This window comes from Syngnathus leptorhynchus, chromosome 9 (genome assembly GCF_054491065.1).
Source record: "Syngnathus leptorhynchus isolate UIUO chromosome 9, UIUO_Slep, whole genome shotgun sequence".
Lineage (NCBI taxonomy): Eukaryota > Metazoa > Chordata > Actinopteri > Syngnathiformes > Syngnathidae > Syngnathus > Syngnathus leptorhynchus.
Window position 1 is genome coordinate 2928450 of NC_141203.1, and position 18918 is coordinate 2947367.

The window sequence follows — 18918 nt, forward strand, 5'->3', positions numbered from 1 at the left end:
TACGTACCTATCTCCTTTCTATACATCTCCTTTGCAGCAGATGGCAGTGTTGTCCAAATCAAACCTATACGCCGTCCAATCAGAACACCGTTGTAGATAGTGGGCGGGGCTACTTCGACTGCTTTGCTGTCGTCTCATGGAAGGCGACCAATCAGAGGCAACTGAAGCGAGACACCGCCAAGATCAGATTGAGAGTCGCGCTGCCGTAGCAAGGCTACCCGAGAGTGCAAAGAAGCTAACAACACTTGCTAACTTGTGGAGTGCACCGGTAAGCACGTGTTTTAACCTGCCTCTGGCCTCGCTGCCGATATATTTATATGTGACACGGTTTGGAGACTGCCAGGACGTTCTCAAACAACTCGGCGAGTGACTGACAACCGAGTTTCAAAAGCTAACTCTGTTGGTCTTGTCGATGACAGCTGTGCTTAGCTCGGCCGCTAGCTGCTAGCTTTAGTGGTCGGCTAACAAAGCGCCGGTGCTTCTTCATTGGTGTTCGTGAGTTAGCAACTTGCTAACAGTCATTACCAATCCTACCAGTGTTGGTAGTTGTTACTGAGACTGGTTTCTACAAGCACTTCACCCTTATAAAGTAGTTATAAACTTTAGAGTTTCGAATGCGTGCTTCTTGAACGGCGAAGGATTGCAAAACATCAGTGGCTTCCTGTAAGTCGTAAAAAACATAGTAGACAGTGTGAAATGGTGTAGAACAAAATCCAAAGTTAAATTAGTATGGAAGTTGTGTCGATGTATAAACTCATAACGCGTAAAACCGTTGTAAATGCGTTATGATAGAGTTGTAGCGGTCCCCGAATGGTGGCCACCGTTTGGCGTTGACAGGTGACAAAATCAACCCCGCATTGACCGATTAAAGTCTTGACTAATTTCATGTCACATACAGTTTATTTTTTTCCACGCAAATTTAAACAAATCATGAGGAGGTGGCAGTATTTCCCCGACAGAATGTTCCCAAACTAAAGCTTGACTTTGCTCGCAATGTTTCCTGTTTGCTAAGGATTCAGACCTCCTCTTCCTCCGCTCTGAAATGCCAACAACAACGGCAGTCGTCGAAGAAGCAGCTCTAGTCTACTCGTAAGTGCACACCAGCTCTCCCGCTTTACTCTCCTTTCACCCGAACGCTGGCCCAAACGGCTCACAGACTTCTCCACTTTAATGGCGAGGGGGGTGGGAGGACGGGACGGGACCAATCTCGCCCAGAATCGCTTTCTAAGCGTGCGTTAGCTCGCTAGCTAGCAGCGGGGCTCTATCCAACCACGGTGGGTTAGCGGTATCAGTTAGCTAGCCGCATCTCAACAAAAGAGTGCTCCATCGGGGATAGGGGCCTAGCGTACCGTCAGTCGTTCTGTACGTGTGGCGTGATCACTTTTTTTTTTGTCCGTGTTAGTTGGGGTACGTGAAGTTGGTATGTTTTGCAAAGACCTGTATCCAAAGTTCGCCACCTCTCCACCTGAAGTAGGCCTTGTGCGTTCATAACCACTAAAAAGTTCTTTACCTCCTTTTCTGTGCTGCCACACTGGGTTCATTCTTTCAAATGGGGATCCAAACATGCGGTCCGATCTAAATCTGGCTGAGGGTCAATATGTATTCGGCCAGGGTATCGTGAAGTAAGCTACTTGACTGATAACCCATCAGGCACACATTTTTGTTCTTGAGAGATGACTTATCCATTTCTTTAGTTGCAGTAAGTTTTGATAATATTTGTACTGTATGTGTAAATGTTATGTAGCTTGCTAAATTATGGTCCTAGAGATTAACCACTTTTCTTTTTGAGCAAAACTAGTTTTGGAGTACATCTGCTCTGTCATGCGGATCAGACTAATATGCAAAATTAAAGTTTGCATAATATTTGACGCCAACTTTATGCAGTGTATCAAATGGTACATTTTCCATTAGTTTATTACAAATGCAGTGGTGCCTTGAGATTGAGGTGCAAGTTTATTTTGTTCTGCAACCACACATTTCTGAAATCAACTTTCCTTGTTAAAATGAATGGAAATACCCTTAATCTATCCCAGTGTCTCCCACCATGTAAAAGGTAATGTTTAATGAGAAAAAACTGCACTCTAATATATTAATTGAACGCCCACAGTATTGACACAATTGAATAAAATTAAATTGAATTTCTCTAATGTGCTACTCATTCTGGTGCCTTGGGCACTTTGGGGCACTATGAGAGACTCATCGTGTGCATTACTTTATTGGAAGTTCAGCTCTTATTCTCAGTACAGCAGTAATATTTGACTTTCTTCACAGAAGATAAAGAATATATTCCTGTATTTTTACATGGTCTGTCCACATTTTGCTTTATGTTGATATCCATTGTTTAAAGTATGACAACACCTCCGCATAGATGCTAATTGTTAGCAATGGATTTACCCATTGTGTGTTAGCATTCGGGTAACCAAGGTTATTTTTAATGTACAATGTGTTTAGTCAAGTCAAATTTATATAGCCCTTAATCACAAGACGCAAAGGGCTCCACATGCCCATTGTTGACAATAGCAACATCCCCTCATTTTAACCCCCAGGGCTCAAGGAAAAACTAAATAAACCCTATCTAGGGAAAAATAAAAAAAACCTTAAGAAGAGGCTGCAGATGGGGGTGTCCCCTTTCAGGACAACCAGGCTGCAATGGATGTCCAATCGGCAACAGTTAACACATAATATGCTAGATCAGATGAAGCGCTGCAAGAGCACACCCTTGAGTGATGTGGGGCCCCGCCCAGTCAGTCCACGCAGAAATTTCCGTAACGACTAATCTCGTCCTGGTCAGTCAGCGAAGAATCCAGATAACAACTGTATGTCATGATCGACATACATCGATATCAAAAGCAGCACTACGATCAAGAAATAATTCTTTAAATATGGTATCAGATTCCATAGCCAGAAGAACATCAATCACTGGAGCCAAGGACTTCTCAATAAAGTGATTGACCCAGAATTCTGACTGAAAAAGTTCAACTAGATTGTTAGCAGCCGTGTTTAACAATAATCTTATTGCGCTAAGACTTGTTCAAAAATTTTTGCAATGAATGAATTGAAACCAGCCCGTAATTATTGAGACATGCTGAATCCAGGTTTGGTCACTAGAGTAATCCAACTCTATTTTATCAGTAGCCAGCGGAAATTGCCCAAAATGTGTGCTTTCACTCAGAAACGCATCAACCATCATCATTAAATGATTCCAGTGTCTTATACAACTGATAAAATACTTTTAGGGTTGTGAAGGTTGCTTTCAACACCACAGGGTCGGGTCAGTTAGTGTCTACTGGTGTTAAGCTTTTTCCCATGTTGCACCTCTGAAACTACCACAGATGGTAGAAAATAGCATTTTGTTGCTATTGGCTGGTCTCTGTCTAACAGGCCATGGCGGGTAAATACTGTTATTTCACACGATCTTTGTTCATGTTAATGCTCAACGATTAATTTTCTTGTTAGCACATTAAAGTTGTTCTATCTATCCATCTGTCTGTCTGTTAAAGGGCCTGAATAGTGTAACTGAAGAAAAAAAATCCCTTTCCAACTGAGGTTCAACTTCTCCGGTCCTTTGGGATCATGGCTAAAGATGTAAGCAACGCCCATCACATGAAGATATGACCTACTTTGCAGAGGCGGCATCGTCCTCCATCCCTATTTCAGCCTCGCCCAGTCGGTGTGAGTCAGCCAAATGCAGTCAAGAACAGATTTAGCTGTACCATGTCACATGCAGGTGTGCCACACCTGACATGCAGCCAAATTAAGGAAAAAATAAAAGTTGTATCTATGTTGTTTTTATTTGATTCTTTATTTGGCTGTGTGTCTGCTTGTGCCTGTGTTAGACATGGAAATTATGTTCTCAAAGCCAATTGGCTCTCACAGACTACAGGCGGGCTGGGTGCACGTAGATCTGGGACGGAAAACTCAGGGAGACCGGACAATGCCCACTGCTACTTTGTATGATTGGATTATGAAGGGATATTGTTTAACATTTCTGTCCTTCACAGGCTGGTCTAATAGAAACAAACGGAGAGTTGAAGGTTTTCATTGATCAGAATCTGAGCCCCAGCAAAGGTAAAAGCTGTTCTTGAAATTAGTTTTTACAGCAGACTTTAAGGTACACTTAAAAAAAAAAAAAAAAAAAAAAAAGTACTGTGAACAGTTGAAGTCTTAACAATTGAGTTGAATAGCTGCACATTATATCAATAGCAATAACAATAATCTGTTTTGTTAGGTGTCCTGTCTTTGGTTGCTGTCCAGCCTGCCACTGGCCCCCTGGCCAAACAGCTCCTGCCCAAAACGCTTGGGCCATCCAACGTGAATATTGCTGCACACATGCAACATTTGCCACACATGGTAAGCCCTCATTTACCTGGACCTAAATCATTCTAATAATAAGTGATCAATAATGCACAGATCCTTCTCTGTCATGTATTGCTGTTGTGTAAGCCCTCACTTATCATTGTGAGGTGACCTGGCGGTAGAGTTGCTGGGAATTGATCCTAAGCTTATTTACTACTACAGTCAGCAGGATTTCATCCATCATCCCATTATATACCAGGAATATATACATCATGACAATCAGCTTAGATATCACCTTGGTAAAGTAATCATCTGGATGTCTTCACAATGCCTCAGTTCGAGCACAGGTGAAATCCATGTTACTTGGATTTCAGTAAGATAACACGTCAACCTTCCAAATATTGCTTGGAATGTTGTGATAATTGTCATGCAAGTCTACAAATGAGTAAATCTAACAGTCGATCCTAAAGCCAAAGTGTAGTGATCAGATTCCATATCCTTGATGGACTGATTTCTGCAATAATTTCCTTTTTCGCTGCAATGATTAATTTGTTATTTTTATGATTAATTTGACAACTAATTGATTATCAAATTACTTGCAAAACCTTTTGATAATCAATTAATCAATTTTACACCTAAAGTTTAATTTCAAATCAGAATTCAACTTCGCATGCTTAAATATTCTCCTATTTCTGTAGTCCCCCATGTAAGCAGGAGTTTTTTTATGTTTTTTTATTTTTTTAGCTTTTATTGTTATCCTATTCATTGACTAATCAATTAAAATAATGGTTAGTTGCAGCCCCAGTGCAATTGTCCTCATTACCATTTTACTTTTTCATTGTTACCCTGTTAAGAATTGTACAAGTGCATTTTAATTCTGGATTCTTCATTGACTTCCTGTCTTTCTTGAAGCTTAAAAAACAGCCTTCAATTGTTCTACTTGGCAAATTTTTGTCATTTGGTGCGCTTTGTGTCATTTTTGGCATGCATTGCAATCATCAAATTCAAGTTAAAAGACTAGTTAACAAAAATATGTCTTTGTAATGCATCCAATTGAGCAGAGGTTGAAAAGTGTTTTAAAATCATTTTAATCTGTTTTTATTTGCATTTTCTACAACTGCACTGCTTCATTGGAATTGGGGGTTGTTCATTTGAAGGGCTTACATACATCTTTACGCAATTAAAAGCCTTGCTGCAAGTAATCGTCCACTTATTATAAGCTCCTGGTACTTTGCGGTTGTTTCAGGAAATATGGTCAGTTGAAAAGGATAAAATTGCCTCTTTTAAAATTGTTTCTTTTCCAGGTGATTGGAACACCTCAGCGGCCGACAGTATCCAATACTATACTGGTAAACAGCCCACACACACCCAATTCCCAGTTCCTGACTCAGACTCAACCTTCTGACGCCTCTCCTTGGTCGTCAGGGTAAGTCCCTTAGAAGCTTGGTGGAGAGGTCACTCTTTTTTTTTTTTTTATTTTACCAATCACAGCATGTACTAATGAGCACTCTGTTATCTGCAGAAAGCGTGGCAAGAAAGGTGAGAAGAATGGAAAGGGCTTGAGACATTTCTCCATGAAAGTGTGCGAGAAGGTGCAGAAGAAGGGAGTCACCACCTACAACGAAGTGGCAGATGAGCTTGTGGCAGAATTCAGCTCGGGCGACAACCTCATGTCACCCAATGACTCGGTGCGAGCTGCAGCTGCAGAATGTTGCAAACCCACACATAACACACTTCAAGGTACATTTTATCTTGCTGAGGTTTAAAAGTGTTTTTCTTTTAGCATGTATATGACCAGAAGAACATCCGGCGGCGTGTGTACGACGCCCTTAACGTCCTCATGGCCATGAACATCATCTCCAAAGAGAAGAAGGAGATCAAATGGATCGGCCTGCCCACCAACTCAGCGCAAGAGTGCCAAAACCTCGAGGTGATGATGCACGGTCATTAAAGGTCTCACAGCACACCACTTTTGTTGTGTCATCCTTGTAAGTATTATTTTTTTGATGGCAGGTGGAGCGACAGAGGCGGCTGGAGAGGATCAAACAGAAACAGTCACAGCTTCAGGAGCTCATACTACAGGTAGAAATGACCGAGAACCGTGTTTCTACAATGGTATACCAGCGCTCCCATTTGTTAATGTCCGTATTTTGTTAAAGAAATCAATGAACATTAACTCGTTATGCCCACATTGATTGTGAATGTATATTGAAAAAAGAATTCCTGCATCCCAACATTCACGATGCCCTGGCGATGTGTGTATGTTTTTATCAGGACGAGAAGTTTTTACACAAGACGGACGGTACATTGCACAAAATGAAAACCTAAACATGTCTCTCCATATACAATCCAATATATCAGCAATTTTATGTGTGGATGTTAATTTTGACTTTTACGATCCGATTAATTGGATTTTATAGCTCTCTGTATAATGGTTGAAAACAGAATTCATCCATCCATTATCCTAACAGCTTTTCCTCACGAGGGTCACGAGCGTGCTCTATCCTATCCCAGTTGAGTTGGCAGTAGGCGGGAGACCCTAACCTGGTTGCCAGCCAATCAAAGGAAAATAGAATGACAAATTAATGCACAGTCATATTTGATGGTAGCACATTGAGATATTCTATACCGTATTTTTCGGACTAAAAAGTCGCACTAGCCATAAAATGCACAATAAAGTGAAAAAAAAAAAACATATAAATTGCTCCGGAGTATAAATCACACTTCTGGGGCAAATCTATTCGTCAAAATCCAACACCAAGAACAGACATGAACCAGCAACAACAGGCTAAACGATACGGTATGCTAACGTGACATGCACAAACGAGGAGCTGAGAACGAGCCTGACGTAACATTCAGAGTTATTCAAATAACTATTACATAAATAACACATTTATCAAACCATCTGTGTCACTCCAATTCATTAAATCCATCGATCGTCCTTTATGTAAACAATGCCGCGTACGTGCGCCGTCGGACTCGACGTGAGTTGCATTTCTAATTATTCCACAGACCCATATAACGATATATAAAGTATATATCAAATAACTATCACATAACAACAATATTATCAAACCATTTGTCACTCCAAATCATCAAATCCATCGATCAAATTCCTCGTACTTTATGTCAACAACGCCGCGCGTGCGCTGCAGAGATCAAGTATATAACTATATTGTAGCGTTAACAAAGTACCAGGAAAGACGTGGATTTTGTAAACGGCTCTTTATTTAAATAAACAAGAGTTCAACGAGCCAACAACTACTGGACTGTAACGATAAAAATATATACAAGTTGCTACACGAGACAAAATATATCAATTAACTAAAACGTAAATAACAAGTTTTGCAAACCTTGTGTCACTCCAAATCGTTAAATCCTTTAAACGTGGGGCCCTTCGTCATTCTGTGATCGAATCATGTGTCCTTTATGTAAACAACCACCGTGCCGCTGACGTCACTTGCAGTTCAAATTACAGTAATCCCTTGCTACATCGCGGTTCGTTTATCGCGAGTTCACTACATTGCAGATTTTTGAATTTTGAAAATTTGTGAAAAAATTCACATAAGTCGCTCCTGCGCCACCAAAACTATGGAAAAAAAAAACAACCTGCGACTTATAGTCCATTAAAATACGGTACCTAATACAGACTGCAACTGAGGCTGCCATTGCAAGGTTGATGCAATAAATACATGAAAATAAACTCTAAACTGTAACTTATTAACCATTATCATTATTGAGTAATAATTATCATCTGCAATTGACCAGTATGCAAAAATCTCAGCCAATCAAGCAGGTCTCAGAGTGGTGCCATTTTTCCTTGGCATCATGAGGAAGTAGTAGATGGGATGCCCCTCTTGGTAACGTGTCCTTGGGAAGGCCCAGGATATGTTGCAAAAGCAGTCCTAGAGCTGGCCTGGGAATGCCTCCAGTATCGTCCTGGACAAAATGGCGAGCAAGAGGGCTGCTCGTGATCTGACCGTGAATGAATGGGAAGATGGTTGCATGGATAAAGAGCTACTTAACGAGCTCAAGACTTACGAATGCGTTGTATTGCAGCAAATAGCCTTCAAGAAACTGGTTCAGAGAAACAGGTTGAGTGAGCAGCAGGCAATCAGACCTCCACCACCCAACTCCATCATACACCTTCCCTTCATTATCGTCAACACCAGCAAGAAAACTGTCATCGACTGCAGCATCTCCAATGACAAGTATGCCATTTAGTGACCACACACATTGACATCTCCTTCACAATGGAGAAATGTCTGTAGATGTTTTTTTAAAAATTAAAAAAAAAAAAAACACTTGTTAAAGATATTTTGTTCTTGATTGGCAGGTTTGAGTACTTGTTCAACTTTGACACCATGTTTGAGATCCACGATGACATTGAGGTGCTGAAGCGTATGGGCATGGCTTGTGGTTTGGAGGTGGGCAAGTGTCCTCCAGAAGATTTAAAAGTTGCACGCAGCCTGGTGCCTAAAGCTCTGGAGCCCTATGTGATTGGTCAGTCACGCACGTTGCTCCTACCTCATGAGAATCACAGGCTCACATAATGTCTATCCTTCTCCAGAGATGGCAAAAGGCCCCATCAGTAGTGTCTACATTACTGGAGGATCATCAGCTAATGGAACCCGTTACACATCCAGGTGGGACACATTTAGCGGCCCCAAAACAGTACTCCCTTAATCGTGCAAAATTCCTCTCCAGTCATTCCAATTGTCAGAGATACTGTTTTAATTAGCTACACATTAAACCAGAAATGGGACACAAACGCATATAACAAATGTGTTTATCTATGAATTTTCTTGAATGAACTGTAATGACGTCTTTTAAATAGACCAACATTGTGCAAGTTAATGGGACTGAGCTGTGTGCCGTTCAAATGCTGCCAATTCAGGTGCAAGAACACATTAAAGAAATAGTGTGTGCGACTAGCATGAAATTATCTATTTTTTTCATTTGTTCCCAATTAAAAAAAAACAAAAAAAAAACATGCATGACACGGCTTACTTGGTCATTGTAGAATAAAAAAAAAAAATCACATCGTATTTTGCAGCTAACAAATTCAACCTCTGATTCAACTCGGGTTGTTCCGATGGCATTGCGAAGTAAATTACAGTAGTAGTGAGTGCCACCTTGTTGAAACAAGCCATATGTTTGTTTACGATGATGTATCTTAACTTTATGAACAGCATGTTGCCCTTATCTTAAAATACAATCATTCTTTTTCCTTTATCTAGCGATGGCTGCCCCGATGCCACCATGGCATCCAGCTCCAACGACTCTCACTACAGCGGCTCTCGCGTGGAGACCCCGGTGTCTTACGTGGGTGACGACGACGATGAGGATGAGTACGACGAGAATGACGATGAAGACTAACCTGTGTACACCTTGCCACTCCAATAAGCACAGTCTCTCAAAAGCGCCAACATGGGAACGTCAACCTGCCCCCTTACACACTTGCACACGCACACACACACACACACACCTTACACTTCTTTTGCCTCCCCCCCCTCTTTTTCCCATGCCTGTTTTTCTGTTTGGCTTTCTCAGGGCAGTAGATGAGTCTTGAAAGAATGATGGGAGCCGTGCATAAGGTGCTCTCTCGCCTCTTGAATCACTTGTACATGCATCGCAGCTCTGGAGGAGTTTTATTCCGGGAACTGTAGTGTGACCTGACCTATGTGTATTTAACTCATTTTTAATCTAAGCCAACTCCTTTTTAATCTAAGCCATCCCATGAGAAACAAAACCTGAAAAAAGTCTACTGCTGTTGGAGAATGAAAAAGAAATTGTTTGTAATTTATCATATTTGCCGCTGTACCTTATGGCAGCACAACTTGTAATGTTTAACAATGGTCAAAGTATTTGCGCAAACAGGCCTTCACAAATTCACAATGGCTCGATAAAGTTGGCATCCTATGATGGGACTTTATTATGCGCATTTTATACCAGGAATAGAGGTTAAAATGATTCTTCCAATTCTCACCCTGGCTTCCTTCTGTGTTATTTGCAGGCAGCTGCTTACGTTACCTTAATTGCTAGTTTTTCTTGTTTTGTATTCCGCATTTCTCGTGAGCAGCCCCTGAAACACCTTGGTCGTGTTTACAAAATAATGGCACCAGCGAGGTAATCTTTTCATCAGCCAAATTCCTGTTAGGTAAATAAGCTTTGTTAATGACATGTATGAAGTCTGATTTTAGCTTATAGTATCCCATAGAGGCCAGTGATATTGATACTAGACCTACAGACAGTATCTATGTAATTAATGTATTGTTGTATAGGTCTTTGCATACGCCCATCCAAGATCTCCTTTTCAAAACTGAGCAACACACGTACTGACTTGTTCCAAATACCGTTTTCTGTATTCTAATATAAGTTTTAAAATTAAATATAGTTTTAAAAAAATTCTGTGAACGGTCTGAGTCATATGCAATTATGAAACTTTTTTCATTTGGGGATGGCTGTTCTGAATGATTACTTGACTATTACGAATTGTCTTGTAAATCAATTGTGGGCTTTACTATTGATTTAGCCATACCTTGTCACTATATGGCATAGATACTGTTGATTCACTCTTGTTTGCTGCCACAAGAGCAACATATTGCCCGGAGGCTGCATTCTAATCTATACACAGAACATGGAGTCCAGAACATTCTTAATTTTTTGCAGCAAAAGTGAGACATTAACACCTGAAGACACATCACCAGTGTTTATTAAGAGTTATTTAGTGGGCCACTTAAATGCTGGTGGGGGTCGTAATTTTTCCATCGATGTCAGTGGATGGGTGACATAAGAACACACATACACACTCCCTAAACATATAACAAAAATGCCACTTGAAACATGGAGAAAATATACACAAAATACCAGTATATTTCATTTTTCATAATACATTTATTGTTGCATGTATAAAAAGATCATCTATCCTTACCCATCAGCAAAGGCTTTGAAAACAAAATAACTGCATACTGTGATTTCTCCCTCTCCAGTGCATAGAGCTGTCTTGGAGAGCACAAAACTGCTGAACAGTAGATAAACGATTAATGCCAGATGTCATTTTGTTTGTTTTCCTCCCAAAAATCATTAACGCAAAATCCTAATATTGATACTTGAACTTGTAGTTCTAATGCCACGCGAGCAGTAAGAGTAAGCAAATCCTGCTAACTTAAATTGCACCTTGAATTTTAATTCATATAGTTTTTATTAAACTTTTCAGTAACTGTCCTGCATTTAGCTAATCTCTGATCACAATTAGGATGGGCTCAATTTAAGGCCGTCTGAAATCTTGTGAAAGCGTCCCCTGCAGCCAGTGTTGTTCTGTTCCAGTATGTGCTCGCACTCATTGTCTGGGGCATTGGGGTTTTAGGGGATTACTGAAAGGTGTTGACTCAGGTGTGTGCGTGTATGTACACACAGTTGTTGCATCCGCCCAGAGTGCTGGTTCAGATACCGGCAGCATTTCTCTCCCTGGTCTCCATACCCTTGCGACCCAGACTCCTTGCCATGTACCCCTTTTGCGTGGCCTAAAGGTCGAGTATGGATATCGGAGGGCTGACCACTGTGGTGGCGAATTCCGCCTACATCAATGCCCGTGGCAGCATCGACGGCTCCAACCCGGCAGCGGCTCGAGACAAGAAGTACCATTCTCGCCTCAAGTTGCCTCACATCACAGTGTGTGAGGACCTGAAGGACACACTTGATTTGGCTTTTGACGGCGTCTGTGTGGAACAACCCATCGGCAAACGACTCTTTAGGGAATTCCTGGAAACCAAGCAAGAGTACCACGGTGCTTATCGTTTGTGGCGGGACATTGAGGACTATGATTTGGCAGAGGATTCGGATCGAGCCAAGAAGGCCTCGAAGATTGTCCAGCGCTACATGGATGCCTCGGCCAAACATTTCTGCCCTTTCCTCTCTGAAGACACCATAGCCAAGGTGAAAGAGGGCCAGGAGGCTGTTGGCGATGACTTGTTTGCAGTAGCTCTGGCCGCTACTCTGGACTACTTACGGGAGGCGCCCTACGTGTTCTTCCTCGAGAGCATGTACTTGAAGAGGTTCCTCCAGTGGAAGTGGCTTGAGATGCAGCCAATGGACGCAGACTGGTTCCTAGACTTCCGTGTGCTTGGCAAAGGTGGCTTTGGCGAAGTGTCTGCGTGTCAGATGAAAGCCACGGGGAAACTTTACGCCTGTAAGAAACTGAACAAAAAGAGGCTGAAGAAACGGAAAGGCTATGAGGTAAATTGTTCCTCCATCTTCAATGACTCTCTTCTGATCATGATCTGTACAAGAGCTGTGTAGTATGTAAAATATAGTATTTACAGACAGGCCTTATTTTGTTTTTGACTGTTTCAGCTTCTGGTTGTCATTTTTTGGGAAAGGCTGACATGGGATGATGTCACCGCAAACCATAGTAATAACCGCACTGTTCAATAAATGTCTTTACCACTGGCACACATGGCATCTGTAAAGTTGGCTTTTAGATTTACTGTGTGTGTCTAATCAATGCAAATTACGGTAACTATGATGTCCTGTTGGACAACACCGGGCGTGATCTGTAAAACTGAAGTTTGCGCTGCAATTCTACATCACAAAGTAATACCCACTCATCTATCTGCGCTCTATACCGCCTATCCTGTTCAAGGTTACAAGGACCTTGAACCTAGCCCCCTTGACATCTGGTGAAAGGCTGTCGAAACCCTGGACTGGTTGGCACTCAGTCACGGGACACATTAGAAACAGACACTAATACTGAGTGGGAACTGAATCCACGATGCCTGTACCAAAATCTGGAGCGTGTACTGGTACACAAGCAGTGACACAGTGACTGATAACCTATCTTTACTGTTAAATGATTACTTCATACAACAGCAGACAAGGCATCTGTAAAGCGATGGTTTTCAGTGGCTTATGCTCTGCAGTTTCAGACCAATGCAAACTATAATCACAATTAACAGTTACCTCTAGCAGAGCTATATACATAAGTACCTAACCCATTTATTAGTAGTGTAGCCTTTTCTTATGAGTCTATCATTTATTCATTGTGCAGATAGTGATGTATTTCTTTGTTCCAATGCACAAACTCGTTATACCTTTTTCTTGCTACTGCTAATCATCTTTGTCCCTACAATACAAGTAGGCTGCAGTATTAAACCCTAAGACAGGGATAGAGTGATTAGTGGGGGCTTTACCGAAAAGCTCCTCTGAATGGAACTGCTTGGCACAGTTATACCTTGCCCTTGACTTGTCTGAGACCATTGATGGCAAAGTGCTTTAAACTCTACATTGCAAATTGTACTTTCAAGAAGCATCTCTGATTTCCTCCCCTAGGGGGCGATGGTGGAGAAGAGGATTCTCGAGAAGGTCCACAGTCGCTTCATTGTGTCGCTGGCGTACGCCTTCCAGACAAAGGAGGAGCTGTGTCTGGTCATGACCATCATGAATGGAGGGGATCTCAAGTAATTTTATAGTCCAAAAATTTCAGAAGACTTGGATGGTGCATACAGAAGCACAAATGATTCCATGGGCCTGGTATCAGTGTGAATGCTTTTTATTATGGTACCTTAGACAAATGTTCATTTTTACTGTTCATATATTTCAAAATGTCTGTTCAAATTATGAAACATCTGCTCAACATGATCCAGTAGGAAGGAAGCTACGCTTTAAAAAGACAATACTACACGATTACTATTGTAATTGAAGTTTACTTACAACCAGGGAAGGTTACTGTATTGTACTTTAGTGCCTGTTTCTGCTTTTATTTTTAAACTTAGAAAGTTGTACTGACAATTTAACCATCAAGCAGAAAGCCATATAGATGCACATAAGTGCTCTGATTAATTATCTGATCTTTAATTTGTGACGTGAGGCAAACTTTGTTCGACTCAAGCAAGACCGCTCTAAGACCTCAAAATTGGCCTATGCGTGTCACACCCACTTGGCATTGAAATTTTAAGATAAAAATAATCAGTGCTTGTATCTGCTATATTTTATATTGTAAATAACAGTGGAAGGAAATATACGATCCAGCCTCCCCCCTGCAAATATTATTAATGCTGGACGGTATGTGATCATAATATGCTTTAAGCGATCGCCCTCCATGAATCGACCAAATTTTAAGCTCAATAACAAATAGCCAATTCAACGTTAAAAATTACAATAACAAATTAAAAGTGTGATGACCCATTTTATCAGGTAACTCAATAAAAAGGTTGTCCTGGTTCGACAGGACAACTGTATACATCAAATTAATTTACAGATGCTTGTGAATGCAGGTCATTTCTCGGGGCTTTGACTCGATCGAACTGGACTGTCCTATTGCCTTAGACGTTTTGTCTCTCATGCGAGCAGGTTTCATCAAATCATGCAACAAGGTTTGATTCAGACTGCATCATGTGTTGTCCGAAACAAGCCTCCTTGCATGGACTTATGAAGCCTGCTCGGATGAGAGGTGGAAATATCTTTGAAGACAACTAGAACAGTCAATTTACATCATACCACAACGTTTGGGATATGGAGCTCGAATAGTTGCCTGCTGTCTCTCTTTGTTGAAGGTACCACATATATCTGGTGGATGAGAACAATCCGGGCTTTCATGAACCAAGAGCCTGTTTTTACATAGCTCAAATCATTCAAGGCATGGAGCATCTGCATCAGAAGAGAATCATCTACAGAGATCTCAAACCTGAGAATGTGCTCCTCGATAACGATGGTAATGCTCGAGAATCAAAACTATATGCCTCTCGTCATTTAAATTTGTCATCATTGATGTATCTGTTGGCAGGTAATGTTCGAATATCTGACCTGGGTCTTGCTGTGGAGTTGAAAGAAGGCAAAACAATGACCAAAGGCTATGCCGGAACACCAGGTAAGTCTTGATACCCCAGCTTGAAAATTATTGGTACATATTTGTCTCAAATAAAGGCCTCCACTCTAATAAGAGCATGTATTAACTGACTGGGCCGACCACTTCAAGTAGATCAGGGGTGTCAAACTCATTTGTGTCGCGGGCCGCATTGGAGTCATAGTTTTTCTCGGAGGGCCATTATGACTGTCAACGTTGTCTATATACATACAGTATAGGCTAAACAACAAACTGATGAATAACAATTTTTTTTTAAATCAGAGACTAGTAAAAACTGTTCAAATAGTTTAAAAAGATGAATGTTAATAAAAAATTGTTAGCAATATCTATTTTTTTAAAAATGAAGACAATTTGTCATTTTAGTAATGACACAAAGTCGATGCAAAATGTGTCTGCGCGGGACATAAAATGATGCGGCGGCCCGTATCTGGCGGGCTTTGGGTTTGACATCTATGAAGTAGATGATTCCCCTTTCTGCGAAAGGATAAAAAAAAGATTACCGTTTTGAACAAAGCCAACATGCAATATCAGTTTCAGCTAATATGTCTTATCAAAATCCCAAAACACCATTCTTCAGATAGAGTGCTCCTTTTTGCCTTGGGTAAAAAAAAAAACATTCTTTGATTGAAACGAGCAAATGTCTACCTGAAAGAAGAACACCAAATAAATAGATGCCTTCTGTTCTTTTTTGTTGCAAATAAATAACATTGTTGTATTATCTAACAAAACTTTATTGTTATTACTATATTGTAGCATCTTTCATACATACAACACATTGTTCTTTACCAAACAAAAAAAATACGACACAAACACAAGCAGTCTGTTCCTATCATCCATCTATCCATCCATCTATCCATCCATCCATCCATCCATCCATCCATCCATCCATCCATCCATCCATCCATCCATCCATCCATCCATCCATCCATCCATCCATCCATCCATCGTCTGTACCGCTTGTCCCAATGGGAGTCGCAGGCATGCTGGAGCCTATCCGAGCAGTCAACAGGCAGCAGGCAGGGGACAACCTGAACTGGTTGCTGTTGCTATCGGTTGTAGTAAATATATTTAAAAAAAAAACAGATAATAGATAAATAGATATAAATAAAATAGATACTGGTCCTTATGTTTTTGCATGCATGAAAAAAATACAACTAGCTTTCTTTGACCAGTACCACCTTGTGACATCAGTCACTGTTAGCATACCAATCGTTTAGCCTGTTGTTGGTCATTCATGTCTGTTCTTGGTGTTGGATTTTGACAAATAAATATGCCCCAAAAGTGCGACTTATACTCCGGGGCGACTTATATATGGGGTTTTTTTCACTTTATTGTGCATTTTATGGCTGGTGCGACTTATACTCCGGAGCAACTTATAGTCCAAAAATTACAGTAACTGCTTTCTTTGTGTGGGAGGAGACAGGTTGAAACTCTGGGTCTCTTATAGGAAACCTGCCAGCGAGCAGGTTATGTTCACATTGTAAGTAACTGACCCAGAGTTTAACTTCCCTCTCTTTCTGGAACGGATAACTCAGAGTTTCCCTCATTTCAGGGCTAACTTAGAGTTTTCACATAACCCACTTTCTGGAATACCCCTCAGGCATTGGAGCCCTCTCCTCTAATATTGGCCTGGTACTCTTTGCTACTGACTAAACACCTAAAATCTGTGGACATTTTTGGTCATGGCTCCACTTTGTGTCCTGCAGGTTACATGGCTCCAGAGATGCTGAAAGGAGAAAAATATGACACTTCTGTAGACTATTTCACTCTAGGTGTCACCTTGTTTGAGTTCCTCGCCGCCAAGAACCCCTTCAGGAACAGAGGAGAGAAGGTTGGCTGCTCGATTTCTAAATCAAATCAAATCGCCTGACACTTGCACAAATGTCTTTTGTTTTTATTTTTGTTTAGCTTGAGCGTGAGGAGATGAAAGAACGAATGCTGACCCGTGAGGTGAGCTACACGGATAACTTCAGTGAGAACGCCAAGTCTCTGTGTGAGGGGCTGCTGGCTAAAGAAGTCGACAAGCGGATGGGTTTTAAGAACGGCTGCTGTGACGAGATCAGAGCGCACCCCTTTTTTAGTGACATTAACTGGAGAAAGCTGAACGCAGGTACACTCTTGTCCAATATATTTTCCCCTGCTCACATCATGAAAGTTCTATCTAATATTTTGGTTAGCAAAGCTACAAAAGAAAAGGCGATCATAAATGCTAAGGGGAATCCACTCTAACCAAAGTAATCAATTTAATAATGTTATACGCGATATCAGGTCGGCTCGGTGGCGCACTGGGTAGCACGTCCGCCTCACAGTTAGGAGGGTGCGGGTTCGATTCCACCTCCGGCCCTCCCTGTGTGGAGTTTGCATGTTCTCCCCGTGTCCGTGTGGGTTTTCTCCGGGCACTCCGGTTTCCTCCCACATCACAAAAACATGCTTGGTAGGCCGATTGAAGACTCTAAATTGTCCCTAGGTATGAGTGCGAGTGCGGATGGTTGTTCGTCTCTGTGTGCCCTGCGATTGGCTGGCAACCGGTTCAGGGTGTCCCCCGCCTGCTGCCCAATGACGGCTGGGATAGGCTCCAGCACGCCCGCGACCCCCGTGGCAAAAAATGTTTCTTATAAATAAAACTGGAAATAATACTAGATATGATGCAGTCGTAATGATAATAATAATCTAATAATAAAGTGTTACGTGTGTTATGATTTCAGTGGCATAAGGATCACACTCATCTATTGTTATAAACATTTTAAAAAATTACATTTATAATCTATGAATTCAAACATTTCTTACTTAACAGTATCATAATTATTAATGTGCTCTTTCTTTCAATTTAGATTTTGTAGTGTATATATGATATTGTATTTTATATCAATAATGGCTCAAATCTTGAACCTCTAAGTATGGTTGCTCCTTTGGACACCTTCACATCATTCCGAGTTGAATTGAGAGAGTCTACAGAGGGTGCATGCATAACTAGTTCTAAAATGAAACCAATCAAATTCCCTTTGCAGGCATCGTGCCACCCCCGTTCATTCCGGACCCCAGGGTGGTGTATGCCAAAAGTCTGGACGACGTTGGCGCCTTCTCTTCTGTCAAGGGTGTCGCGCTGGAGGACTCAGACAGGAGCATTTTTGACGAATTCTCCTCAGGCAACATCCCGATCCCCTGGCAGGAGGAGATGATCGACATGGGCATTTACGGCGAGCTCAACGTGTGGGGCCCAGAGGGAAGCGTCCCCAACGATCTGCGCAGAGAGTCCATACTAGAGCAGCCCAAGTCGTCTACATGCTGCGTATCCTAGCGGGTCACTCAGCAGTGAGCACTGAAATTCTCAGGACTGCCTTCTGCCTGATTTTTCTTTTGCGTGACCAGCAGACTACTGGAGCAATAGTGAGGCGGATCGCCAATCGGGAATACCAGTCAATGTGATATGCTAACAAGTTATCGTTATTTGTCTCTGCTTCTTGTGCTCCCCTAATCTTAGAAGTACTGTGTTGGTATCTAAGTAATCGTATTCTGCTCAATTAAATGCTGATGATGGACAATACCAAGATGAGGGACCGGATGAGTAATATTGTTAGGTTGATCATTTCATTTATGGGGTGCATTTTAAGGCAAATATTTATGTAGGTAAAATGTTTGGGGCAGGTTTAAAAACAAAATGAAGTCATGTAGCATATTCTAAACTGTTAAATAAAACTAGGAATTGAAGTGTGGAACTTGATTTTTTTCTTCGGGAATGGAAAATCAAATCTGAACTT

General features: G+C 41.3%; 2 protein-coding genes across 3 annotated transcripts; both read left to right on the forward strand.

Annotated features, from left to right (window-relative positions):
• The first annotated feature begins 107 nt into the window (after positions 1 to 107).
• Positions 108 to 10707, forward strand: LOC147050612 (transcription factor Dp-1-like). 2 transcript variants are annotated; one of them, XM_085920278.1, is made up of 13 exons: positions 108 to 268; positions 1013 to 1089; positions 3501 to 3585; positions 4002 to 4068; positions 4229 to 4350; positions 5601 to 5722; positions 5819 to 5984; positions 6080 to 6226; positions 6310 to 6378; positions 8356 to 8507; positions 8633 to 8799; positions 8867 to 8942; positions 9537 to 10706. In XM_085920278.1, the coding sequence occupies exons 3-13, from the start codon at positions 3574 to 3576 to the stop codon at positions 9673 to 9675; spliced, it is 1239 nt and encodes a 412-aa protein (XP_085776404.1). In that variant the 5' UTR covers positions 108 to 268; positions 1013 to 1089; positions 3501 to 3573; the 3' UTR covers positions 9676 to 10706. The 2 variants fall into 2 exon arrangements, with proteins under 2 accessions (XP_085776404.1, XP_085776405.1); XM_085920279.1 differs by lacking the exon at positions 1013 to 1089 and having other exon boundaries at positions 119 to 268; positions 9537 to 10707.
• A 1128-nt stretch (positions 10708 to 11835) lies between these two features.
• grk1a (G protein-coupled receptor kinase 1 a) lies at positions 11836 to 18823 on the forward strand. Its single transcript, XM_085920168.1, has 7 exons — positions 11836 to 12534; positions 13627 to 13754; positions 14850 to 15007; positions 15080 to 15163; positions 16867 to 16991; positions 17069 to 17270; positions 18169 to 18823. The coding sequence occupies exons 1-7, from the start codon at positions 11836 to 11838 to the stop codon at positions 18456 to 18458; spliced, it is 1686 nt and encodes a 561-aa protein (XP_085776294.1). The 3' UTR covers positions 18459 to 18823.
• The last annotated feature ends 95 nt before the right edge of the window (positions 18824 to 18918 follow it).

Bases quoted from the DNA above. Each gene is read 5' to 3' on its own strand.
- grk1a (XM_085920168.1), top strand. From the start codon at position 11,836: ATGGATATCGGAGGGCTGACCACTGTGGTGGCGAATTCCGCCTACATC. The intron at 12,535-13,626 runs GTAAATTGTTCC...TTCCTCCCCTAG, and splicing joins AGAAACGGAAAGGCTATGAG to GGGGCGATGGTGGAGAAGAG. The intron at 17,271-18,168 runs GTACACTCTTGT...TTCCCTTTGCAG, and splicing joins CTGGAGAAAGCTGAACGCAG to GCATCGTGCCACCCCCGTTC.
- LOC147050612 (XM_085920278.1), top strand. The intron at 5,723-5,818 runs GTAAGTCCCTTA...TGTTATCTGCAG, and splicing joins GCCTCTCCTTGGTCGTCAGG to AAAGCGTGGCAAGAAAGGTG. The intron at 8,800-8,866 runs GTCAGTCACGCA...ATCCTTCTCCAG, and splicing joins TCTGGAGCCCTATGTGATTG to AGATGGCAAAAGGCCCCATC.